At 43.8% G+C, this 27,855-nt stretch overlaps 1 protein-coding gene across 1 annotated transcript; it reads right to left on the bottom strand.

Moving 5' to 3' along the window:
• Window positions 1-7,494: 7,494 nt before the first annotated feature.
• LOC127412641 (uncharacterized) lies at window positions 7,495-9,291 on the bottom strand (the record flags this gene model as incomplete). Its single annotated transcript, XM_051649183.1, has 2 exons — window positions 7,495-8,325; window positions 8,728-9,291. Coding segments are annotated over 2 exons (1,395 nt in total), but the record flags the coding sequence as incomplete, so codon positions are not given.
• Window positions 9,292-27,855: the final 18,564 nt, after the last annotated feature.

Genomic DNA, 27,855 nt, shown 5'->3' with positions numbered 1-27,855 from the left:
CCGTATACAGCCCGCGGGCCGCCAGTTGCCCATTCCTGGTCTACACAATGCAAGTGAACAGGGTCCTAAACTTTGAAGCTCCAAAAAGCACACAAAAGCAGCATAAAATTATCCAATCAATTTTGGGTAAGAACAGACAAACATGTTACAAATTTCTCACTGTTCATCTTGCCACTGCAAGGCCCGATCATGATTTCAAGCTTGATTATACTTCATAGTGCATGATGCATGCACAGAGCGCTAGAAGGTTCTAGGAAGTGTAATTGAGCTTGAAATCATGATTGTGCCTAGAGAGTGAAATAAATGTAATTCATAAGACTCCAGTGGTTTAATCCATGTCTTCTGAAGCGATCTAAATGGTTTTGGGTGAGAACAGACTAAAATGTAACTCAATTCTCACTATAAATCTTGACATCTGCAGTCTCATTGGCGATCATGATTTCAAGCTTGATTACAGTTCCTAGTGCCATCTAGCGCTTTGTGCATGCATCAAGCACTAAGGAGTGTAACTGAGCTTTAAATAATGATTGTTCAGGACACTGCAGATGTCAAGTTTTATAGTGAGAATTGAGTAACATTTTAGTCTGTTCTCCCCAAAACCGATTAGATCGCTTCAGAAGACATGTATTAAACCACTAAATTTTCTGAATAAAGGCTTTAAATGCATTAAAGGTTTTTAAATGCAACCAAAATTTTATTATTTTAGTTTTTAAATTATGTTTTTTTTTTTTTTATGTTCACACAGTGCAAGACAAACACTGTGTCTGCATTGCTAGCGATTTGCCTGTTTCTGTCATCTTTTCTTTCTTTTTTGTGCTGTATCAAATAAAAGTATCATTTGAATTTATTTCCTTCACTGATGTATCTGTAAAATGACGGCATCAACTGGCAAGCAAAAAGAAAATACACAAAATTATTTACTGTCCACAAGTTGTCCCTTCATTGTTTTTTTTCCCCCATTGAATCTTAAAACAATCTTTTCTTCAAGAATCCTAACGATGCTCTTTTACATACAAAAACACTTCCATGGATTTACCATGGATAAATAGCGATGTTCGCACGGCACTTAATGTGCTGACCTCCGGGAATGCGGAGGAGCATAAACAAGCCAGTTCAGGAGCAAGATTGAAGGACAGTTTAACACCACCAACTCTAGAAGCATGTGGCAGGGAATTAACATCATCACGGACTTTAAAGGGAATAAAAACTCCGCCATGAACACCGCTGCCTCTCTCCCGGATGAGCTAAATACTTTTTATGCTCGTTTTGAGGGAAATAACACCGCCCTCGCGGAGAGAGCTCTCGCGGCTGAAGCTACAGAGGTTAGATCACTCTCCGTCTCTGTAGCGGATGTAACCCGATCCTTCCGACGGGTGAATAGCCGCAAAGCCGCGTGCCCAGATGGCATTCCGGGCCGCGTCATCAGAGCGTGCGAAACAGCTGGCTGGTGTTTTTACAGACATTTTCAACCTTTCCCTCTCTTTGTCTGTAGTCCCCACATGCTTTAAAACATCCACCATTGTGCCTGTACCAAAGCAATCCAAAATCACTTGCTTAAATGACTGCCGTCCTGTTGCTCTGACCCCCATCATCAGCAAATGCTTTGAGAGACTAATCAGAGATTACATCTGCTCTGTGCTGCCTCTCTCTCTTGACCCATTGCAGTTTGCTTACCGCAACAACCGCTCCACTGATGATGCCATTGCACTTACACTACACACTGCTCTCTCCCACCTGGAAAAAAGAACACTTATGTAAGAATGCTGTTTGTAGACTACAGCTCAGCATTCAACACCATAGTGCCCTCCAAGCTAGATGAGAAACTCCGGGCTCTGGGCTTAAACAGCTCGCTGTGCAGCTGGATCCTGGACTTCCTGTCAAGCAGACGCCAGGTGGTTAGAATAGGCAGCAACATCTCCTCATCACTAACCCTCAACACTGGAGCCCCACAGGGCTGTGTTCTCAGCCCACTCTTGTATTCCTTGTACACACATGACTGTGTGGCAACACACAGCTCCAATGCCATCATTAAGTTTGCTGATGACACGATGGTGGTAGGTCTGATCACTGACAATGATGAAACAGCCTACAGAGAGGAGGTGCACTCTCTGACACACTGGTGTCAGGAGCACAACCTCTCCCTCAACGTCAGTAAGACAAATGAGCTTGTGGTGGACCTCAGAAGAAAAGACAGAGAACACAGTCCCATCACCATCAATGGAGCACCAGTGGAGAGAGTCAGTAGCTTCAAGTTCCTGGGTGTCCACATCACTGAGGAACTCACATTGTCCATCCACACTGAAGTCGTTGTGAAGAAGGCTCATCAGCGCCTCTTCTTCCTGAGATGGCTGAGGAAGTTTGGAATGAACCGCCACATCCTCACACGGTTCTACACCTGCACTGTAGAGAGCATCCTGACTGGCTGCATCTCCGCCTGGTACGGCAATAGCACCGCCCACAACCGCAAAGCACTGCAAAGGGTGGTGCAAACTGCCAGACACATCATCGGAGGTGAGCTTCCCTCCCTCCAGGAAATATATACCAGGTGGTGTGTGAAAAAAATCTCGGAGAATCATCAGAGACTCCAGCCACCCAAGCCATGGGCTGTTCTCACTGCTACTATCAGGCAGGCAGTATCGCAGCATCAGGACCCGCACCAGCCGACTCCATGACAGCTTCTTCCCCCAAGCAATCAGACTTTTGAACTCTTGATCTCCCACAATCAAAATACATCAGCACTGCACTTTATTACCCTTAATCTTATATCTCACACCGGACTGTCATAAATTATATTATTATTATATTATATTCTCTCTTAACAACTTACTATCAACCGACAGCCTGAATGTCAATACAGTACAATACAACCTACTGTACATTCTATATATACTATTTTATATATTTTTTATTTTTATTGAATAATGTGTATCTATATAGTGCGTATTGTATACTGTACAGTGTATGTTATTATTTGTATATTGTTGTGTGTAATTATGTGTATATTAGACGTTTAAATTGTGTTGTGTTAATTTTATGTTGTTGTAAATTGGTATATGTCTCATCACTGTCACAACTGCTATGTTGATCGGAACTGCATCCAAGAATTTCACACACCATTGCACTTGTGTATATGGCTGTGTGACAGTAAAGTGATTTGATTTGATTTTGACTTCATACTGACCACTGCTGTCAAGGTCCAAAGAGGTAAAAAAAATCATCATGAAAATACAATAAAAGTAGTCCATACAACACTAAGCTTTTCTATGGCCCCAGAATGCTTGGAATAAAGTGCACAAGTCATATGGACTAATGTTGTGATGTCTTTATACTGAACCTTTAATAACACAACATAAGACAATATCAAGTGAATTGTCCTTTTCTGCATATCGCTGCCCTCTTCGGCATATCGAGGTGCCGTTTTGTGGCCCGTTCTGCATAACGCAGCAGATCATTTCAGCTTAGTCCTGGTTCTCCCGATGACCAGTCTGCCCCTGATCACAGTGTGTCGGCCCACCGAGTCAAAGCCGTGGGGTCTGAGAGATGTTCCGCCTTCATTGATTTGATTGGTTATCTCAAATGACATTGATGAGTGGTGTTAATATATTAAAACTAATGAGCATGCTAAAAAATTAAACTTTTTTTAATAAAAGATTTTATTTGAGTTTATCAGTCGAATGCACTTTGACAAGAATATTAAAAGAAGATTAAATGTTGGTTTTGATGCTAAAAGAACAGTCCAGTATTTTGAGTTTGAGTGCATTTAAAAACATTGTTCAGACACTATATTTGTACATTAAGATAATATATGTGGTATAGGAGGCCTTGTGGCTGAGGACAGATACTGTATGGGGCTTCCCCAGAGAGAACAATTTGAAAATATGAGTCTGATTGAAATTGGCAAAAGCCAACATATGCATTCCAATAAATAAACAGAATTTAAGATTTTTAGGATTTCATTTCAGGCCTCCTCCTTTAAACAATGCAAGTGAATGTTCTCCATTTTTTTGACGGTCCAAAATGCATATTTAGGGTGCATCAAAATAATCCACACAGCTCCAGTCAACAAATAAAGTTCTTCTGAACCCAAACGATTGATTATTTTTAGAAACAAAGCAATACTTATATACTTTTTAACTGACAGCCTCCTCCATCTCCCTCAGCTCCTCATCTGTGTATTCGGGCTCAAATAGGTAAGGTTGGGCGAAAAACTCCATCTCCTCTTCTCTTCTAAAATCAAAATCCTCCGACATCGTGTTTGAAATTGTTTTAGACTGTTTTGGTTTGTGAATGGCGCTTGGTCTGTGCAAGTTTCTTTTGTAAACAATGACACGCTTCCTGCCTCCTCCACACGTGAACTTTCCAGCAAGCTTACGTCATCCCTCTTATGAGCGCGCGTCACAGAGATATGCAGAAGCAAACATTTGTAGTTAAAAAGTATATAAATATGGTTTTGTTTCTAAAAATAATCAATCATTTGGGTTCAGAAGAACTTTATTTGTCGACTGGAGTCATGTGGATTATTTTGATGCACCCTAAATATGCATTTTGGACCGTCAAAAAGAGTACATTCACTTGCAATGTTTAAAGGAGGATTTTAAATGAAATCCTAAAAATCTTAAATTCAGTTTTGATGAAGAAAGAAAGTTAGATAAATCTTGGATGGCCTGAGGGTGAGTAAATTACTTGTCCCAGCTGTCATCTGATTTTTATAAAATTTATAAAATCCATGTGATATCATTCTTAATTTTTTTTCTTTTTGTCATCTACTAAACCAGATTTTCCATGTAATTATGTATTTTCACAATTAAATTGAATAATGACATATATAAATAATGATAGACAAATCATTAAAACAAAATCCATGTCAAATCGATTCATCTGAAAGAAAAAACTTCTATTCATTACATACCAAACAGGCCTATTAACAAATCTATATTTAGACACCCATGTATTTAATTAAAACTTTATTACACTTTGCAAAAATAAAAAGTTGAGAAAACTTTAAAAAGTAAGGCAACCAGCTGCAAAGCATTTCTTAGTTTACTCCAACTTCAGGCAAATTAGTTCCATGAACTTAATACAAAAAGTTCAGCGAACTCAAAAATATCAATGATCATTAAGTTCAATAAACTTGATTTTTTTTAGTATAGCTGTCCATAATTGTCAATATTCTTGAAATAATATAATACAAAATATTTTTAAGCAGATCTATATTTTAGCATAAGATCATGTATGAGTCCCACCAAGAGACCAAAATAGTTTGTCTAACTTAAATCGTAGTGTAGGTTACAAGTGCTTCAAACTTTTAGAAGGTGTATCAACTTCATAAATAAAGATCTTCACCAAACATCATGGTTACTGGTGTAACCTCCGTTCCCTGATGGAGGGAACGAGACGTTGGTGTCGATGTAGTGACACTAGGGGTCACTCTTGGGAGCCCGAGACACCTCTGGTCTTTGATAAAAGGCCAATGAAAATTGGCGAGTGGTATTTGCATGCCACTCCCCCGAACATACGGGTATAAAAGGAGCTGGTATGCAACCACTCATTCAGGTTTTACACTGAGGAGCCGATATAAGGTCCGGCCATTTCAGCGGGTAGTTCAGCGTTGTGGCAGGAGGGACCAACGTCTAGTTCCCTCCATCAGGGAATGGAGGTTACACCAGTAACCATGACGTTCCCTATCTGTCACTCACTCGACGTTGGTGTCGATGTAGTGACACTAGGGGTCCCTATACAAAACGCCACAAGGCTGAACTGTGTTACGTGAACTGGCGGTGTGTGGTGGGCAGACTTGCTGTGCGCCTCATAGCCAGCGCACCAGGTCGACACGTAACCTCCCCCAACATAGTTATGAGTGTCGAACGGCCCTTTTTGGGGACAAGTCGACTACCCAGAGATAGAGACGGGCTTAACCCAGTCGTGGCCTCTTTTCCCCTTCTCTTTTTCCACTCCCTAAAAAAAGAAGGGGGATTATCCGACTGGGCCGCCAGGTCTAGTTGGGGGGTGTCCCTCCCAAGGGGAGGACACCACGGAGACCACACCCAACCCCAGAGAGGGGGGGGTATTTAAGTGGAAAAATACATCACATGGTCTTTCCAACCATGTGGAGAGCCTTCAAGGTAGATCCTGCCCAATGGGGGAGGAGGTACTACAACATGGAGACTGGGGCAGAGGGACTCAGAAGGGAAATGAGTTAGCGGAAGATATAGATCGCATGGGGTTAGCCTTACAGGGAACCGCCACATGCGGAGCACCTACCCCAGCACCGGGCTCTTAGCTAGCGCATGTACTGGGCCGGCAGTGAGTTTCTCCGAAGACTCGACTGCCACAGGGCTTGGAGGAAATCAACCAGGGAACAACTTTTGTGAACACTACTGGGAATTAACAGCGCACATCTTCAGCTCAAAAGGATGTGGAAGGCGCTATGTGCAAGCGATACACCCGGCCGGCTATCCCGGGCTTATCCGCTTGTGTTGCGTGCCAATACCTGGGACGAAACCGGTTCCACCCAGAGGTTGTAGAACCTTGCAAAGGTGTTGGGTGTTGCCCAGCCCGCTGCTCTACAAATGTCTGTTAGAGAGGCACCTCTGGCCAGGGCCCAAGAAGCCGCTACACCACGGGTAGAATGGGCTCGTAGCCCTACCGGGGGCGGCATGTCTTGGACGAGATATGCCATAGATATGGCATCAACGAGCCAGTGGGCGATCCTCTGCTTGGAGACAGAGCTTCCTTTCCGCTGTGCACCGAAGCAGACAAAGAGCTGCTCAGAGAGTCTAAAGCTCTGCGTGCGATCCAAATAGATGCGCAAAGCGTGCACCGGACACAGCAACGCCAGGGCTGGGTCTGCCTCCTCCTGGGTCAGCGCTTGCAGGTTCACCACCTGGTCCCTAAAAGGAGTGGTGGGAACCTTGGGCACATAGCCCGGTCGGGGTCTCAGGATCACGTGAGACTAGCCCAGACCAAACTCTAGGCATGTTTCGCTGACAGAGAACGCTTGTAGGTCACCTACCCTCTTGATGGAAGTGAGCGCAGTCAGGAGGTCAGTCTTCAGGGAGAGTGCCTTAAGCTCGACTGACTGCAAAGGCTCAAAGGGGGCTCTCTGTAGGCCCTGAAGAACTACGGAGAGGTCCCATGAGGGAACGAAGAGCGGTCTGGAGGGATTCAGCCTCCTAGCGCCTCTTAGGAACCTGATGATCAGGTCGTGCTTCCCTAAGGACTTACCGTCAACTGCGTCGTGGTGTGCTGCTATGGCAGCAACGTACACCTTCAAGGTGGAAGGGGACTGCCTCCCTTCCAACCTCTCCTGCAGGAAGGAAAGCACTGATCTGACTGCGCATCTCTGGGGGTCTTCGTGTTAAGAAGAACACCACTTAGCGAACAGAGACCACTTCAAGGCATACAGGCGCCTCGTAGAGGGGGCCCTAGCCTGAGTGATCGTGTCTACCACCGTGGGTGGTAGGCCACCTAGGTCTTCCGCGTCCCATCCAGGGGCCAGACATGGAGATTCCAGAGGTCTGGGCGTGGGTGCCAGAGGGTGCCCCGTCCCTGAGAAAGAAGGTCCTTCCTCAAGGGAATTTGCCAGGGGGGAGCTGTCGCGAGGAGCGTGAGGTCCGAGAACCATGTCTGGGTGGGCCAGTAGGGTGCTACCAGGACGACCTGCTCCTCGTCCTCCCTGACTTTGCACAGTGTCTGTGTAAGTAGGCTCACTGGGGGAAACGCGTATTTGTGAATGCCAGGGGGCCAGCTGTGTGCCAGTGTGTCTATGCCGAGAGGAGCCTCGGTGAGGGCGTACCAGAGCGGGCAGTGGGAGGATTCTTGAGAGGCGAACAGGTCCACCTGAGCCTGACCGAATCGACTCCAAATCAGCTGGACCACCTGGGGGTGGAGTCTCCACTCTCCCCTGCGGGGAACCTGCCGTGACAGCGCGTCCGCAGTGGCGTTGAGGTTGCCCGGGATATGAGTGGCTCGCAGCGACTTGAGGTGCTGCTGACTCCGGAGGAGGAGACGGCGGGCGAGTTGTGACATACAGCGGGAGCGCAGACCGCCTTGGCGGTTGACATATGCTACCGCTGCCGTGCTGTCTGTCCGAACTAGCACGTAGTTGCCCTGGATCAACGGCCGGAACCTCCGCAGGGCGAGCAGAATTGCCAGTAACTCGAGGCAGTTGATGTGCCAACGCAGCCGCGGACCCGTCCAGAGGCCGGTGGCTGCGTGCCCATTGCAAACAGCGCCCCAGCCCGTCTTGGAGGCGTCTGTAGTGACCACGATGCGCCTGGAGACCAGTTCTAGAGGAACACCTGCTTGTAGAAACGAGAGGTCGGTCCAAGGGCTGAAAAGACGGTGACAGACCGGTGTAATGGCCACGCGGTGTGTCCCGTGGCACCATGCCCGTCTCTGGACTCGAGTCTGGAGCCAGTGCTGAAGCGGCCTCATATGCATCAACCCGAGCGGGGTGGCCACCGCCGAGGATGCCATATACCCCAGGAGCCTCTGAAAAAGTTTCAGTGGAACCGCTGTTTTCTGTTTGAACGCATTCAAACAGGCCAGCACCGACTGGGCGCACTCGTTCGTAAGGCGCGCCATCAGGGAGACCGAGTCCAACTCCAAACCGAGAAAAGAGATGCTCTGAACCGGGAGGAGCTTGCTCTTTTCCCAGTTGACCCGAAGCCCTAGTCGGCTGAGGTGCGAGAGCACCAGGTCCCTGTGTGCACATAACACGTCTCGAGAGTGAGCTAAGATTAGCCAGTCGTCAAGATAGTTGAGAATGCGAATGCCTACCTCCTTTAACGGGGCAAGGGCAGCCTCTGCGATCTTCGTAAAGACGCGTGGAGACAGGGACAGGCCGAAAGGGAGGACTTTGTACTGATACGCCCGACCCTCGAACACGAACCGCAGGAAGGGTCTGTGTCGAGGAAGGATCGAGACGTGAAAGTACGCGTCCTTCAGGTCTACCGCCGCGAACCAATCCTGATGCCGGACGCTCGCTAAAATGCGTCTTTGCGTCAGCATATTGAACGGGAGTCTGTGTAAAGCCCGGTTCAGTACTCGCAGGTCCAAGATTGGCCGCAACCCACCGCCTTTCTTTGGTACGATGAAGTAGGGGCTGTAAAACCCTTTCTTCACCTCGGCTGGAGGGACAGGTTCTATCGCGCCCTTCCGTAGGAGGGTAGCGATTTCCGCGCGCAGGGTAACAGCGTTTTCGACCTTGACGAAGGTGAAGTGAATACCGCTGAACCTGGGCGGGCGCCTGGCGAACTGAATCGCGTAGCCGAGTCGGACGGTCCGGATCAACCACCGCGACGGATTGGGAAGTGCAAGCCATGCGTCCAAATTCCGTGCGAGGGGGACTAAGGGGACAACGTCGTCGGACGTACCGGCAGGTAGGGCCTCGCGGCGGGGCGGAGCGCGAGGTGCCACAGCACGTCGTGGCCGTGCTGAGTCTAGGGACATCGAAGCACTTACCTGGCTCCTTGTGACCACCCCCGGAACAGCCTGGGACGGGGGAGGAAGAGGCCTGTCCTCGCGACCCGTGGAAGCTGTCACATCGGGGGTGGATTTGTGCCACAGCTGGGCACTCAGGGGCGAAAAGGGCACCGCTGGAGCGCCAATCCTGCAAGATAAAACCCATGGACGGTAGTCGTGGTGACGACCGTACACGCCGGGTATGTGACCCAGGGAGGAAGGAAGCCGCTCTTTTGTTGAACTGTTGGGTACCGCAGCCACTTGGGCGTGCGGCGAAATCAAACGAAAAGGCAACAAAAGATTTTCCACCTGGCCCTCCACCGGGGGATGGAGTGGTCTTTCTACCAGCTCCAGGTGAGTGGGTTCCCTCGTCCCTGGGTTGCCCGTCTCAGGGGCGCCTCGAAGACCTCCGTGGGTTCTTCGGTGCCGGCTGTGAGACGGGTGGCATCGGCTTCGGCCGGAGGGGCGGGCTGCGGCGGAGCCGGTGCAGTCACCGCAGGGGGACACCCTTGGCGACGAGCAGACGGGGTGCGGGGTCTTGAGCCGCGCCGGGGCAGGATGTGCCGGATTGCCTCCGTCTGCTGCTTTACCGTAGAGAACTGCTGGGCAAAGTCCTCAGCGGTGTCGCCAAATAGGCCCGCCTGGGAAATGGGGGCAGCAAGGAACCGTGTCTTGTCGGCCTCGCCCATCTCGACCAGGTTGAGCCACAGGTGGCGCTCCTGGACCACTAGTGTGGCCATCGCCCGCCGAGAGACCGCGCTGTGACCTTCGTCGCCCGGAGGGCTAGGTCGGTCGCCGAGCGCAGTTCCTGCATCAAATCTGGGGCAGAACTACCCTCGTGCAGTTCTTTCAGTGCCTTGGCTTGGTGGACCTGCAGGAGAGCCATGGCGTGCAGGGCAGAGGCGGCTTGTCCAGCAGCACTGTAGGCCTTGGCCGTCAGGGATGACGTGAGCCTACAGGGCTTGGAGGGGAGCTTAGGGCGTCCACGCCAGGTGCCTTATCCACCAGGGGAATCGCCATATAGCCCCTGGCCGCCCCGCCATCGAGGGTAGTGAGAGCGGGGGAACTGCGGAGTCGGGGTCGGGCAGTAAAAGGTGCCTCCCACGACTTCGTCAGCTCCTCATGCACCTCCGGGAAGAATGGCACTGGAGCGGGGCGCGGCCGGCCGGGAAAGCATGTCCATCATTTCGGCGTCGGCCTGTAACTGGGCGACCGTCCCCAAAGGGGGAAGCCCAGCTGAGGCTTCTGCGTCCGACTGGACAAGCCCGCTCTCCGATGCTGCGCTCGAAAGCTCATCATCTTCGCGGGCCTCGAACGAGAAGCCAGACTCGCCGTGCGACGAGCCGGCGAACTCATCCGGAAGCCCGATTGGGGCAGAGGAGCGTGCTGGGGAATGGGAGGTCTGCGGGGGGATACCCGGCGGAGGCGATCCCATTGAGGGCCCCAAATCGCCCCCAGCGCCAGCCGCGCTGACCTCAAACCCGTAGGTAGGAGGACCAAGGCGGGCCAAGCCGCAACCGCAACATTGCCATGGTCATGTTCTCGCAGTGAGAACATGAGCCATTCATAAACGCTGCCTCCGTGTGGGTCGCGCCCAGACACGAGAGACAGCGATCATGACCATCCGAAGTTGAGAGAAAACGACCGCAATCAGGAATAATACACGAACGGAAAGGCATCTTTAGAAAGATGCGTCTTTAAAAAGACGTTCCTTGTGTGCACTCTTTTAGAGAAATATACTCTTTTAGAGGGAAAAAATGCTCTTTCAGAAAATATACTCTCTAGTTTTTCTGCCGAAGCGCCCAGGGGCGTTCTCTGCAGTGCACCAGTGCAGAGGAGGGAGAAGGCGCTGAAATGCGCCGTCAGATCCAGCAGAGGTGAATGAACAGTGCTATTCAGCTCAATGAGCATGACCGTTCGGCTCCGAAGAGAACATCTGAATGAGTGGTTGCATACCAGCTCCTTTTATACCCGTATGTTCGGGGGAGTGGCATGCAAATACCACTCGCCAATTTTCATTGGCCTTTTATCATAGACCAGAGGTGTTTCAGGCTCCCAAGAGTGACCCCTAGTTTCACTACATCGACACCAACGTCGAGTGAGTGACAGATAGGGAACTAATTACGCTGATGGTGACTAACACAACTTTTTACAGCGAAACATAATTAAAAACACATAAAGAGCAAAAACATCTATTAATTCAAAAGAGATTATTTACAAATGATTTATATGTCCTCATAAGTAGGCACGCTTTGACCAAACACACTTAAATAAATTCAAGAGCAGGGGATTGTGGGTAGTGTCTTCAACCACAGTTCTTCTCCAGTGGGCATGCTCAGTAGCAGGTGCAACAATGTGAAGTTCATAGTGCTCAGCCTTACAAGGTTCCCCCAGATTTTGACCCATATATTTTTAAGACCTTTCCATTACTTTAACAAATGATAACATCATTAAAGATATGAGTTGAAATCAAAGATTTAAATTCCCACATATTTCCAGATTTTCCATGGTAGAGCCTGGCTTTATAGACTTACAACAGTTCAATTTAAACTTCCATTTCACAGAGGTGAACAAAGTTTAAAATAGGGGGGTGTTGGTGGGTCAGTGATCAAACTGAGCGTGCTCAAAAGTCTGTATATTTTACCTTCACCACAAAACTTGATATTGTATCTGCTCACTGTTTAAAAATGTAAGTTGCTCTGACATAAATGGCATAAAAGTTGATTTAATTGATTGTTTTAAGTAAACTCACTTTTTTCGACCTTAGTTCAATCAACTTTTAAAATTGATCTTATTTGACAACATTTAAGTTGGATTTTTTTACAGTGTATTAATTGTATTTTAATTGTATTTTATTTATTTATTTTCTTTAAAACACTAGCACAGAAAACATGCCCTGTTTGCCCTGCTAATCCTTTCTAAAGACCTAGAAAATTAACAGTTCTTTGTGGAACCTAAATAAGTTATCCTATGGCTTGAGACAGTAAAACTCTTTGTGGTTCTACTTGGAACATGTATTGAGTTATGAAACGTACAGCAAATATATATATAATATCCCTGCAAGCTTCATGATCTTCTCTCGTTTTATAACCCAATATATTATCTATCCTCAAGCAAGTTTGTTTGCAGTGTTAAATCAGACAGGAAATTAAGTGGTGTACAGCTGCTTGCTCAGTCTTTGAGAAATGTCTACAGTCATCATAGAAGTCAGAAATTTAAACGGCAGTCAACCGACACAGCAGTAGACAATAAGTGTTGAACCACAGCATACTAAACAGCCCTACTTGATGCAACAGGGATGTCTCTCTCATTAGCTATCCCACTGTCTATCTCATTTGTATTTTCCAGTGTCTCTTGGGCATTGAACTGAATTGCCAGCAGGATTGTACAAATATTGATATTAAAAGAGTTTAGCATTCTGAGATCAGAATTAATTAACCAAAAATGGAAAAATGGCAGGATAAAAGCTTCAGAGTACAGAGAGATAAAACTGATCTTTATGTGCTGACACATCAAAGCTAAAAGCAGTGAATTATAAGCTCCAGTACCCTCACATATTAAAAATTTGAATATTTGCTGTAGGCTGTTCCACCTTTTGGCCTTGGTGGGAAAGTAGCATATAGAGTTCTTACTGCCAGGACAAAAGGCTAAGAATTGCACATAGTTATGAAGATGTTTTGTTTGGTGTCAGCTACAAAGGTTGAATATTGATAAACTAAAAACTCTTAGGTTGGTGGAGCAAATAAACAAATAAAAAATAATAATGTAAAAGTAACCCTATTTTTATAATAATTACTGCACATTTTAGGTGACCCTCAGGCCAAAGAAATTCAGGTCTCAGTAAAAACAAGTCTAAGGTCTCGAACAATTACATTGTATGTGATTTTGGATGCTACATACAGTATATATTCTAATGGAAGGATGGCATTTAATGATTTTATTTAGGCCATACTGGGTATATTAATGGCAGCACTTCTCGTCATGCACAACAACACCCTTTAACCCTGACTATATTTATAATATAGATTTGCCTCTCATACTTTATTGCTTAATTAAAGAACCATACTATCACCATTGTAGAATCCCGCAATTCAAGAGCTGATGTATCATGTAAGTAATCAATATTCATGAACACCCTTCACCTTAATATTTGTAAATTACAGCATACAGACATCTCCAATAAAAATCGAGTGAAAATATTACAGATCATTAGCTGAAATATATTCAAATTGTTATGAATGTCAGGGTAAAAGTTTAATTCATATATTTTATTCATATTCTACTGATCTGTTAATCATTATTTAATGTTTGTTGACTTTGTAACGGTCGCTTACAGGGATTACGGTAATTATGGGGAGTGATACAGCTGCACCTGTGAGAGTACAGAGAGCGTGGAGAGAGAAGGATGTGTAAGATGGAGGATGTAAGGAGATAGCTTCACTCCATTTATATTTGTTTTTGTTTCCTTTTATTTTGTGTGACTGAGTTGGTTGTTATATGCTTCCCCACTCACCTCCATGTTTTTGGAGGAGGTAGCGCTTTTTTTTCGGACATTTCATTAAATACAGGATGAAATGCTAACTCCTGTTTGTCTTGTGTGTCTCCTCCTCAAGTGAGTTATATCTATTTTTCCTCTTTGAGACACCTATAACATCCAACCTCTTTTACAAAGTGGCACCCAAACGACTTGAATCCACCAAGATTATCATTATTTTTTTTTTTTCTATTGCTCGGGATTCGGATGCTATGGATTGCCGACGGTCAACTCGTGCTGCGGTGTGGTGTCCGGTGGATGATTCTGTGACTGTACTCCGAAGATTTTCGGCTATTTTCTGGTGATTCATTCGAGATCGACTGGGTTTGCAATCATAAAGGAGGGCAGGCGAACTTTGTGTTTTATTTAGCCAAATATGGATAGATTTTTCGACGAAACTGTTTCTTCATTGGTGATTGACTGTGAAAATTATAAAATAATACTAATACAAGAAGAATATGGGACACTCGGAAGATTTGCTCTTGCTTTTCATCGTAAAGAACATTTATTTGGAGTTTTCATTGCATTTAACATCTCCGAGGAAAAAATGGGAGACATGTTCAAGCAGGACTTTCCCTGAATTCACATGGCCTGACACGTGCAGCGCGGATCACTGTGCCTATGGACTATTGTTAAAAGAAAAGAAATTCCATGCTGTATTTTGTGCATTATATTTCTGATAAAGTGTTGTTTTAAGTGCTTTGAGTCGCAAATTGTAAAAAATGATTGCCATGTATGTCAATAAGTGTTGGTACATCTGGATATTCATTTGAGGAATAACCAGGTTTGATGTACTATTTTCCTATGACCTATTAAGGATCGATTGACCTTAATTTTGGTGAAGTTGTTACATATATATATACATACACATAATATTTCGATTTGTTTTCTTTTGGGTATATTTTTCTGTTTTGCTGATTTGACAGACATTGTTTTTCTCTTTGCACATGCTGTTTGTCTGTTCAAAATGGCAACTAATCGTGAACTACTTGACTTTCTGAGATGTTCTGACTTTGTGCCAAGACAGAATACTCCACAGAGTGCTGATAGAGGCTTACTGTCTCAGGTTCAGCTACTGCGAGACGAGGTTGCTGTACTGCAACGGTGTCTTCATGACTCATTGGACCTGCAAAAGAGTGTGCTCGACTGCATTAATCCTGATGATGGTACTGTCCCTTTTGTGCCAAATCCACAACCTTTTCCTTTGGCTGCCTCTACCCCATATGTTCAAGGTCAGACTACATTGAATAATTTAAGGCCAGTTTCTGACAATGTGCCTCTTGTATGTGCGCCATTTATAGCTCAATCAGCCTCCGCTGATCTGTCTGCCACATCCAGAGTGTTAGCATCTGACTTGCATCAATCACGCCTTGAACCACTAATATTCACTGGTGAGGGTAGAGTGAGTCCAGATGACTGGCTTCAATCTGTTGAGATATACAGAACGTCACTAGACCTTGAAGACTCACAGATCTTGTTAGAGCTCCCTCGTTTCCTGTCTAAAGAACCGAAGAAATGGTTTAATGTGCTGAGCTCCCATGTATCTTTGTGGACACAATTTTGTGATCTGTTTAGAAAAGTTTTTTTTGCCTTCCGATATGCAAGAACGCGTCATGAGAGGTATACTAGATCATGTTCAGTTGCCAGACGAACCTTTCCCTACATTTGTCACACACATGTTGAGCGAATTTCGTAAATTGAAAACTCTGCCTCCAGAACTGGAACAAATCGAATTAATTTGTAAACACGCTGTAGAAAAATACAAGGTGGAGCTCTGTGGTACTAGTGTAACTTCTATAATGGATCTTCTCTTGCGTGCTCATGAACTTCATGCGGTCTTGGGTCTGTGCGGCCGTTACGCACCCCAATCCCCACATTAAGGTTCTGCGGTAAGAGAAGTTCACTGTTTCAAATGTTTGACGCCAAGCTTCACTTCGCGTAACTGCCTGAACTGTAGACTCCAGAAAGGACTGAATTTGTGCCCTGAAGGTACACCTAATCGGCAAGCCGAACAGGCATCGGAGTCACGAGGTTCGGAGGTTACGAGTAGCCTGTTAAATACAGTGGCTGCGGTCTAAAGTGATTCATTCAGAACGAGGTCGGAAAACTTCAGGAGGGTGAGGACATTTCAGAGAGGCAATCCTCCCCGAGACAGTAACTATGCCTCACTTATTCAACTCTTTTCAGTTTACTCAACCTGTTTTCAGTCATGTAGAAGACCTCGCATCTTCATCATTCTGGAACACTCCGTTCCGGATTCAAATCAATTTTCATGGCCAGGTACTTGAGGCTACCCTGGATACAGGTGCTTCTATCTCGGTCGTGTGAGCTGACATTTCTAATTTTGTTCCAGGAAATACTTTCAAGATGACAGCTTGGCCAGTGCCTGATTTGCGGCTTGCCGATGGGGCGATGTGTCATCCATCTGGCCTAACTTGGTTGCATTTCGGTTTCATGGACCAACGCTTTTATCATCGATTTGCGGTAGTTCAAAATCTCTCAGCCCTGCTCGTTTTAGGAATGGACTTTATGATGAGAGCATCTGTTGTGATTCATTTTCCATCCAGAACGGTTACTCTGAGTGATGTGCCCGTGGCCTCGGACGAGCTAGAAGGTGCTGACCTTTCATTTCATTACCCTGGCCTACAGTGCATGGATGTTAGCCCGTCTGAATTGACTGCAAAAGTTAACGATGCGAGTTTGTCATATAGAGAAAAGAGTAAACTTGGGGAATTGTTGAAATCGTTCGATGACTTATTTGATGGTCATCTAGGCCACACGTCTATGGTCAAACACAAAATCGACACAGGACAAGCGAGGCCGATTCCTCTTGCTCCTTATCGCACTTCCCCTGCGAAAAAGGAACTAATCAATGGACAAATTGAGATGATGTTGAAAGAAGGTGTCATTGAGCCGGTGTCGGGTCCGTCATGTGTCATCGTGCAAAGCCTTCTGGAGAACCGAGATTCTACATAGGGGTTTAAACCTGCTCACAGTTAAAGACTCATATCAGTGCCCACGAATTGATGAATCTCTAGACTTTCTAGCTAGAGGTACGTTTGTATCCACAATCGACTTAGCAAGGGGCTATTGGCAAGTGGCTGTTGATGAGTCGTCAAAGCCTAAGCTTTTATTTCGCATTGTGGGTTATACCAGTTCCGTGTTCTACCCTTTGGGCTATGTAACGTCCCTGCGAACTTCCAGAGGCTTATGAACACGGTACTGGCAGACCTCATTTACAAATCGTGCGCTTTGTATTTGGACGATATTGTAGTCGCCTCGTCCACGTTTGAGCAGCACTTGATAGACCTTGAAGAGGTCAAGTGGGTGGTCCTAACCCTCTGCTGTTACCTGCTGGGGTGGGCCTTCATCCTCTGCTTGGATCACGCCCCGCTTCAGTGGCTCCAATGTGCGGATCACTCGTTGGTACCTGGCACTTCAGCCATTCAAATTTAAGGTGGTCCACAGGCCGGGGCCGCAGATGGTTGTAGCTGATTTCCTCTCCAGGAATGGGGGGGGATTAGCAGGCTGGGCCTGTGTCGGGTGGTGGGGGTATGTGGAGCGGAACGTGGTCACGTGTCTGTCACTGGGGAGAGAGGAAGCGGTAAGGGCCATTACCTGGTGATTGTTGATGTTAAACACCTGTGTCTCATTTCAGTGACGACAGAGACAGGCTTAAAAAGGCAGCCGGAGCGACAGACCGAGGGAGAGAGTTGGTGCCACACATGCACACCCTGAAACCATGCCGTGAAGCTGAACCTCCATTGTACTTAAGTTGCTTGAACTGTTTAATGGAAGCTGTGTGTGAAAAGTAAATGTCAGGCTGAAAAGCATAATTCTGAGTTAAACAAAAAAAATAATAAAAAGCACACTTACTTGGACTGCAACCCTGGCTCCCCTTTCCTTCCTACTGGAACCCCTTTACACTGGTGCCTAAACCCGGGTAGGAGGAGGGACGCGCTGTCAATGAGTCCTCGCCGCTGACTAAGGATCTTGATACAGAGGGAGTGCTCATCTGGTGGCACTGGGGCACTGCATCAACCAGCAACCGAAAGGGACGGCTGAGGGGTCCAGTGCCATCACCTGGTGTCACAGACGGAAGCAGGACAGTGAGCCAAGGGCCAGTCAACGGTGTGTCCGGGGCCGGCGAGCCCATCTCTCTCTCCTCTCTGCTTCCTCCTCTCTCTCTCTATTCTCCCTCTCCCCTCTTCTCTCCCTCATCCTGTTCCCAGGCCCAGGCACATGTGGGTTGGATCTGGAGACCATCACGACGCATCAACACTCCCTCCCTGGAAATGGGGTGGGGGGGGGGGGGGGGGTGGGATATGTCACAGGCTGGAGAATTCCCCGACCAGAGTTTGGCGATGGGGGTATGTGACGAGCAGGGTGGGGCCGAGCAGCGTTTGGGCAGAGTGTGGCCGGGAAGATAAGTGGTGAATGAGCTCCACCTGTGTGCCACACCAGTCTCGCATTCCAGTGAGGGGCGGCGGGAGTATTTGAGGAGAGGAGACAGCAGCATATGAGAGAGAGAGCTGTCTGTGTATATCTGTGTGTCAGTGTGTTGTTGCTGAAAAGCAAACCTTTTGTGTACTGCTGAAAAGCGGCCTTATTGTGTGCGACTGAAAAGTGCAACAATAAATGTCTACATCCTGCCCTAGCTTCCTCCTTTCCATAATTGTTACAGTCCCATATTTTCCCTCTCCTAAAGTTTCTCTATTGCCTATGTGGCTTTCTCAGTCACATAAGTATTCTAATCAAAGGCAGCCAAGGATACGGCTTGTAAAACCAATAAAATCACACCGTGTTATTTGAAGTACATGATTGGATTAAACTATCCAATCACAATCCCCTATCAAAAGACGTCCAGTTAATGAACTGATTGAAGAGTCAGTTTGAAAGAACACATAGATGAAATTGCATCTGGAAAAATGTTAAAGAAGCATGCATGTACATTTTTTGAGGATCTTCAGAAAGAGTTTTCATTTCTAAAAAAAAAGAAGTCACAGACAGAGCCTAGTAAAGTGAGGTGTGAGATTTGTGGAGCTCGCTTTTCCATCGCCCATGGAGGCTGCACCAACATTGTGCAGCATGTTCATACAAAAAAAGCATGTGGATGCTGCTAAAAGTAAGTGTGCCACACCAAGTGTTAGCGATTTTTTTTTTTTTTTTTTGTGAAGCAAAGTTCCGAATCTGACAGTGTGCATGCAAGTGAAGGACTTTTTGCTTATCATTCTGTTGTGCAAGGCCATAGTTTTCGGTCGGCTGACTGCATTGTGAAATAGATCAAGAAACTGTATGATCTGAAATTTTCTTCTGCCCGCACCAAATCTGAGGCTGTCATTTGCAATGTATTCACTTTTGTGCAGCTGGATTATCAGAAATTACTGCATCTTGGCAACACGTTTCCTCTCTCTTAGTCAAGCTCTTGAAAGAATTTTAAATGGTCTGTGTGCATACTTTCTTTCTCAAGAAAAATGGCCAAAGTTTCAAAGAGACAATTTCTGCGATCCTTGCACTAAACTTTGGATTGGCTTCGCAGTCAAGCAAGTAGCCACTTTTAACTGTGCACTGGATGTAGTAGAGCAAGACCACATATCAGCCACAGAAGTGGCTTTGCACATTCATAACCTGAGAAAAGTCTTGCAGGCCAGGCTGGAGGAATCATTCATACCCTCTGACATTAAAAAGCAGTTGGATGCCCTGGTTGAAGCTGGTGACATGCGAGCAGATGATTTCTTTTGTGCAGTGAGAAACTTTTATTCAGCATTGGAGGATTACCTCCAAAATTGGAACCACTCATTGGAGAACACAAAAACTGAGTGGGCCCTACTGAGAGACATCCCAGAGTGGAAAGACATTCAGAGTAGCCTCGAACATTTTACTCCAGAATTCTTGCACTCAGTTTGATTGACGAAACCACGCTCTTTGATGAGTGGGCTGGCGCGAAAAACATTGTCAATCGTCGTATCACTGAGTGGAACATGAACAAGACAGCCATGTCTGAGAGATGGACAGATATTTTTTTGTGAGCTGAAAGCAAGACTATCAACTTCGGAGTCTTAGCCAATGTCGTAGAGTTTGTTTTATGCCTGCTTGGGACATCTGCATATGTGGAGCATGTGTTCTCATTAATGAATGCAGCATGGACACCGGATAAATCTCTACTCAGTGTAACAGTCACGAAGGAAATGATGTTCTTCCGTCTTAATTTTGGACTGGACTGCTCTGCATTTTACGATAAACTCTTGAAAGACAAGTGCACACTGAGAAAAATTGCTGCAAGTGAAAAGTACAAGGTGACAACAGTTACAGATGCGGATGCACCCTCTACTTCGCATTGATCTGCGCCTAGGTTAGGATACGTCAATTTCATTTTTGCTGGGAGGGGGCTGTCCCATTTTCCAAAACCAGGAATCAGATCACCCTATGTAGAATGTATGTCACAGGGGGGACTAAGGTACAGAATTGTCTCATGTATCTTTTCGTCCAGACCCCTATAGCTGCTCTCATCAATTTTAGAAAAACTGTAAATAGTTCAAAGATGACAATCAAACTTGCTAATCTTTCAAAACAGTCATATGAGCGCATTAGTGGAAAGAACAGTCAGAGTGTTTAAGAACATATTTATTAAATTAATTTAGTTTTTTTTTTTTTAAACACACTCAAAAAATTATTTTAAGATTTATGCATTTCAATTTTATAACAAAATATTTAACAAAATAAAATAATACAACTTAATATTTTAGATTTTATTAATATACTTTTAAAGATTACCAGAGCTGTTAATTTAAGATGTTTAACGTGTTTTTGTTTTTATGTTTTTTTCTTTAATAAGATTAACGCATTTACCAATAAGACATTAGATTTTGACATTTTATCCAAAATATAACTCCTTTTTCACTATAAATCTTGAAATCAGCAGTCATGTAAAGTGTACATGTGAATAGCTTACTTTTTCATGTACAGTTAAAAAGGAGTAACATTTTGGTTTGTTATTACCCAAAATTGATTAGATGCCTATAATTTGCTAATTAAGTAATATAATACTTTTTTAATTGTCGCATCCGAGAAAATATATTGTAGCTTGAAGTGAAATAATACAGTGTCAAAAGAGACTTGTGGGAACACTAGGATGGGTGTGGAATCGAACTAAGGTTTGTATCAAGTAATCAAACCAAGTATGGAGAACCCTTTGTTTTATCATTCTTAAACACAAAAACACACAAACTATGATAGCAGAAAGAACAATATAATGTAAAAAAAGAAAGAAAACACTAACATTTTGGTTACTGATGTAATCTCTGTTCCCTGATGGAGGTAACGAGACGTTGTGTCGATGTAGTGACACTAGGGGTTCGATCTTGAGAACCCCAATAACCTTTGCTTAAAATAGAAAAGGCCAATGAAAACTGGCGAGTGGAATTTGCATGCCACTCTCCGCCCTGGACATATGGGTATAAAAGGAGATGGCATGCATCACTCATTCAGATTTATGCCGAGGAGCCGATAGAGAGTCCCGGCCATGTCAGCGGCCGGTTCTGCGCCATGGCAGGAGGGACACAAGGTCTCGTTCCCTCCATCAGGGAACAGATGTTACATCAGTAACCAAGACGTTCCCTGTCAGTCACTCACTCGACGTTATGTTGATGTAGTGACACTAGGGGTTTCTATAGGAAACGCCGCAGGCACTGAACCATGTCACGAGGTATGGAAGAGTGGACACGGGCAAGCTGATGTGTGCCTCGCACTCCAGGCATTCGCTGGTAACAGAGAGCACCTGCAGGTCCCCCACCCTCTTGATGTAGTGAGTGCCACCAGGAGGGCCATCTTCAGGGACAGAGTGCTGAGCTCGGCCTGCTGAGCTAGACAGCCTTTACGGTGACCAGATGGGACTTGCTGTACAGCTACAGATATAGTATATGTTTAGTATGATTTTATATTAAAGTAAATAAACATGGGGTTGCAGATGTCAAGGTGATTTTTGTTTCTTAAAAATAGAAATACTTTAATTGTATTAAATATGAATAGTTATATTTGAGTAGAGGTGTTGGACTGGAAACCTTTTTACTTAAATTATTTACTTAAATTATATTCTGACACTGTTTTAAAGCAGTTGTTTTCTCAATCTCTCTCTCTCTCTCTCTCTCTCTCTCTCTCTCTCCCCCTCTCTCAATCCACCTCCCTCTCACTATTATTAACTGAAAAACACTGACAACCAAGTGTGAGGCAACATGCCAAACACTTTCTTATTTGAAATCTTCATTCAAACAAGGACAGTGTCATATTTCTCTTCTTAACACCTCATTCTATTTTCAACCCCACTCTATACAACTACTGCTGCTTCTGGCCTGTCTGATGTTTACAACACAGCAGCGGCAGGTCCTTGGGGATTCTGGGTAATGTAGTAAACAACAGTGAGCAGCTTTCAGTTCTTCTCACTCAAGCCCTTTAAGAAACCTCAGTGGACTCTGCCAACTCCAAAACAACAGGAAGCAAATCCGAGTAAACAATGCTTCAAACTCCTTGCCAAAGACTAGACAGCTCGGTGCCTCCACCTGTGTGCCATTTTCCTTTCTTTGGCTGTATCTTTCCCGAAATCTCTGCCCTTAATTTTAAAATCTAAATTAAGATTCACTTAGCTCTGGAGTGGTTAACATACCTGGCTGAGAGGAGCTGTATTCATGGAATGACAGTCAGTATGGAAAAGGCAGAATGCAGCTGATGTGTTCCCAGGTGTGCTATCATGTGATACATGATCAGTAAGCACAACAACTCATATCCAGGTCAGCAGCAGTTAGATTAATGGGACAGTCGGTGGTGTCTTGGGTAGAATGATCTGTGATTAGCTCCCCATGAGGTATGTCACTGTGAATCATTTTCTTTTTATTACTGTCATAAAGGAAAAGTGACACGTTGCCTCCATGGAAACAAACAGAATCAAATGTAATACATCATGATTTAAAAGAGTTTGTTGTTAACAGTGAGGTGTGTACTTTTTTTAATGTTAAAATATGGTGAATTACAGTAATCTGGGACATTTTGGGGGGCTGTAGTAATTGACTGTGATTGTCACCTCAACACTTCAAACCAACAAATGAGACTTGGCTTTTCATTGTTGGTTAATTCCCTTAATTGTTAAATGTAATTAAATGTTAATTCTGAGACTCTGTTGCTCTTTCAAACGATTTTTCTGTTTGTTTGAGCATCCAGACCAGCTTGAAAACAGCCTATAAACATATATGCAATTTTGTTTGGTTAAACTAGAGGCACAACACTTGCATACATCACCTTTAAGGATTCTAATTTTTTCATACTCCATCTTTTAAACCATGTAAGATTCAAACAGAGTTCCTATCTCAGACCGAGACTAATTTACATGTCAACATTTGTAATAAATGCTGTCTTTATAACTCTCACTGTCACCCCCTTAGCTTCAGCTACAGAATGTTGACCTTTCTGCATATTACAAGATAATTAACTGTTTGATATAAAATAGAGTTTAGGGATTCAAAATGCTCAATAGGCTTGTGTGACTAGTTTCACTTTTTATCCCCACATTAAACTTGTACTTCGAAACAGATGATTCAACAGTGTGCAGTGGTATATTCGTGATTTGACAGACATAGAGAGGACTGAGAGAGTAAAATAGATAAGAGGGATATATAAAGACAGAGAAAGAGGAAGGTTCAAGCTCCCATGGGTAATACAACAGCTTTGCCGAAGATGAAGGACTCTTGCTGTTTTGTATCCCGTTTTGCATTCTCAAAAAGAGATATTGAGCACCTCAAGAAAACAACATTGAAAGAAAAGATCTAAATATACTGCAGAATGCTATACTCAATGTTACCCATTCAAACTGTAGCTATACATGACTTTGGGCCCAGCGATGGTACAACGCATACAAATTGAAACACACTGAGGCTGTGTACTCATATAGCCTAACTGTATTGTGAAAAACATACTAAACTGAATTGAACTCAATTGTTGATTGTGCATGAGGTAGCGACATTGACTTCCATTGTTTTTGACATTGTTGTGACAAAATAATACACTAAAATATCCAGGTTTTGCCCATAACAAATGCTATGTTACTTTACATATGTCATCTATCTCAATAATTGTCTCTTAGATTTTCTTTTCTCATCACAATGATCAATGCACATGTTAAATTTTTCAGTGCTGGGGTTTTCCTAGAAGCACAGTGCTAACAGATTTCTCTCTTTGGTCAGTGATGACCAAAATTCTCAAAGTTTTCAAGTTTACATTTTCAAATTTTCACTCCAATTTAGCATGGTTTTTGTTTTGTTTGTCAGTTCTTTGTTAGTTTTAGTTTAGTTTTTCAGTACATTTAGTTCTTATTTTAGTTTTTATAATAGGGATAAAAGGAGAATGGGGAAAACGGGCATTTGTGTAATAGTATAATGAGTTATTTATTGAACTTAAAGGGATAGTTCACCCAAAAATGAAAATTCTCTCATCATTTACTTACCCTCATGATATCTTAAGTGTATAACTTTCTTTCTTCAGCAGAACACATTTAAAGAAAATTAGAAAAATATCTTAACTCATTAGGTGATACGACTTTTGAAGCTCTAAACAGAACAGACAGTCAGCATAAACATCATCCATACGACACTAGCTGTTAAATTAATTAATAAAAAGTCTTCTAAAGTGAGATAATCGCTTTTGGTGTGAACAATATCAATATTTAACTCTAAAACATGCTTCCGGTCAGCAGCAGTATGCGTGTGTGATGTAATCGCATTTGCACGTGAGAACTGAGGCACGTGCCACACACATGGAAGAGCAGCACTGTTTACAACTGAGTAGGAGGAACATTGTACAGAAGCTTCATTGATTTTGGTTTAGTTCTGAATTTGTATCTGTTTTTTTTTTATTTTATTTTTTTACTTGCAATGGTGTGTTTGTATGCTTATCTTGGATGTCTCAACCGAGAGGAGAACATGAGATTATCTCTGTATCATGGCAATGCGAATGCGTCACAAAAGAGACCGCTTGGACTCCACCCTCTCATGAAGCTTACCAGAAGCGATGATTTATAGTTAAAAAGTACTTAAATATTGATCTTTTTCACACCAAAAGTGATCGTATCTCTATAGAGGACATTAGTTTGACCGCTGGAGTTGTATGGATGACATTTATACTGACTACCTGTGATTTTTGGAGCTTCAAAAGTCGGGTCACCATCCGCTTGCATTTTTAGGACCTACTGAGCTAAGATATTTTCTATTTTTCTTCAAATGTGTTCTGGTGAAGAAAGTCATACACACCTGGGATATCATGAGGGTGAGTAAATAATGAGAGAATTTTCATTTTTGAGTAAACTATCCCTTTAACCACAAAGTCCTTATTAATGAACTGGACATAACAAAGTAACTCACTGTAATCTAAAAACTGAACTTCAAACAAAACTCTTTACGAGTTCCAAATGAAATGTAAAACAAATCACAGATTTACATGGTAATACAGAATGAGTGAAAAGACTGTGTGTGTATGTATCATATGCATGTTGAATATGTTAGTGTGTGTGGGAGAGAGAGAGAGAGAGAGAGAGAGAGAGAGAGAGAATAAATGACTGGACTGTGTTGTGTTGTTTATGTTCTTTTTGTTTTAACCTCATGCTTTACAACAAACAGTCATGCCAATAAAGGTTAAATTATAATAAATATTAATTTAGGCTACTTGATGTTGCAGACATCTTCAGACCTGTAGTTCCCAAACTTTTTTAAACTAAGGCACCATTTTATGGTGTCCATGCAGTCAGATTTTGACTTAGAAACAGACCTGTCATTTAATTTTATTGGGCTAAAAGCTACTAAAGACATCCAGCCAAGGACAGTGAGTCTTTTATTTTTTTTCTTGTCAATATTGCTGTTTGATTAATATTAACGATATAACAGGGAGCAGCAGGTCTATTAGGCTGGATTTACACATTGCACAGATTGGATATTTTGAGGTATAAGATTATTGTCCTATCTACTTACACTCATGTAATATAGTACATTAATATCGCATTGATGGCAGATTTTGTCTCTTCAAGAGGGGCATTTTGACCATGAGGCACATTTGATTGATCACGCGCGCAGCTTCATTCACAGCGAGACCGCGTTTGCAAGCAGCCAGCTGTACTCAAACAGCGTGCGGGAACAGAATTTAGTCAGTACTCGGTACTGCTACTGTCTGTACTGTCTGTACTTCGGTTGCAATTAAAATATTGATCTGAGGGGAGATTCCGCGGCACCCCTTGCCAGTCGTGGCAGCACCACAGGATGTGTTCCCGCTCTGTTGCTAAATTTGCTCAATGCTAAAAAAACTAAACAAAAGGAACATTGGAAGTAAGATGGTACTTGAATGTGCTGATTTGATCAAAGGTTATACAGTACTTGGTCTGAAAGGTTTGAGAGCCACTGCTCTCTGACATACCAGCAGCTATGACCCAGGTTTCTAAATGAGTTATGCAGACAGAGAGCATCTGTTGAATTTATATTTCAAGCTTAATTTCTCTGTTGATTTTACAAGATATAGCACACACCATCAGTTCAAGTAGGCAACACAGTAGGTAATAAAATTACTGTGTTAACTACAGGTCTCAGTTTTATGGTTGTAATATAGCTAATTTCACAGTCAAAAGGAGAGTGATAATATAATGCAATGCAAAAACCATAGAGTAAAAATCGAAGAGCTGCAGGAAACAGAGTCTGAAGCTACTGGGGTCAAGCCAGCTCTATTAGCGTTATGCCACAGCAATTTTAGAACCGTTTAAATGTCCGGTAAAAATCAATGATTTTAGATTTCTGGTAATGAGCTATGAGGACATAAGCATATACGCTGGACTGGAAATTATCTTGTTCTTGTTCCCAAACATATGTGGCTGATTAAACATCTGGTGAATAGCACCACCGAAAGTGGCAATGTCTCTCATGAGTATTTAGATTCATTATATTTCAACAGTGAATACTTTGTCAAAATGACCTGTTCCCCTGTTTCATAGGTTCCTATTAGAATTAGAAGTGTCTGTATTCAAAGACTAATTCTTGTTGCTCTTTGGAATATTTGGATCCCTCTGAAACATTTCTTATTAAAGTAATAGTTCACCTTAAAAGAAAACTCTCAAGTTGTTACACCTGTAACTGTGAACTGCAACTGTCAGTCACTTTCAGTTTTATTGTATGGAAAGATGCAATGAAAGTAAGTGGTTATAGGATACTGCATAACATCTTTCTGCTGGAAAATACCGTCTGCTCATAAACAGTCTGCTGGCATAAATCATCTTTCTTTATTGAAGGCCATTCGCAAGCAGTATTCTAAAAAAAATATTTCTTATACCTTCTTTGAACTAGACAGCTACTACAACTTAACTTTTTTCTCAAGACATCAGTTTATGTGCAACACGATATGTCTGTTTTCTGTTCAAACACAGTGCTGTCTTGCATGCAGCACAGAATCCTTATAGCTAGTTCTTTCATTTTAAGTACTGGTGGGCAATTTAAAAGAACTAAAAACACCTTGGTTACATATGTAATAGTCTGCGAGCGAAACAATCTAATGATAACCATAGGCAAATAGAAACTAGGGCTCAACACCACATTTGATAACCATGGCGTGAAATCTTTACACAGAGGATTGATCGACCGGGCATACAAATCACCAACCCTCTTAAACGATGCCAATGCCAAAAGCAGGTAAGAAACGTTTCAGAAACTGATGCTAAGGGCTAAAACGGGGCACCTGAGAGCACCTCAAACACCACAGATACATCCCATAAGGGTATGCAGACAGGGCGAAAAGGTCTAAGCCTGACTAAAACGAGAGACAAGAGAGTGTCTTCCAATAGA

This window comes from Myxocyprinus asiaticus, chromosome 22 (genome assembly GCF_019703515.2).
Source record: "Myxocyprinus asiaticus isolate MX2 ecotype Aquarium Trade chromosome 22, UBuf_Myxa_2, whole genome shotgun sequence".
Classification (NCBI taxonomy): Eukaryota; Metazoa; Chordata; class Actinopteri; order Cypriniformes; family Catostomidae; genus Myxocyprinus; species Myxocyprinus asiaticus.
The sequence above is the reverse complement of the archived record's forward strand: the minus strand, read 5'-3'. Positions and strand labels throughout refer to the sequence as shown.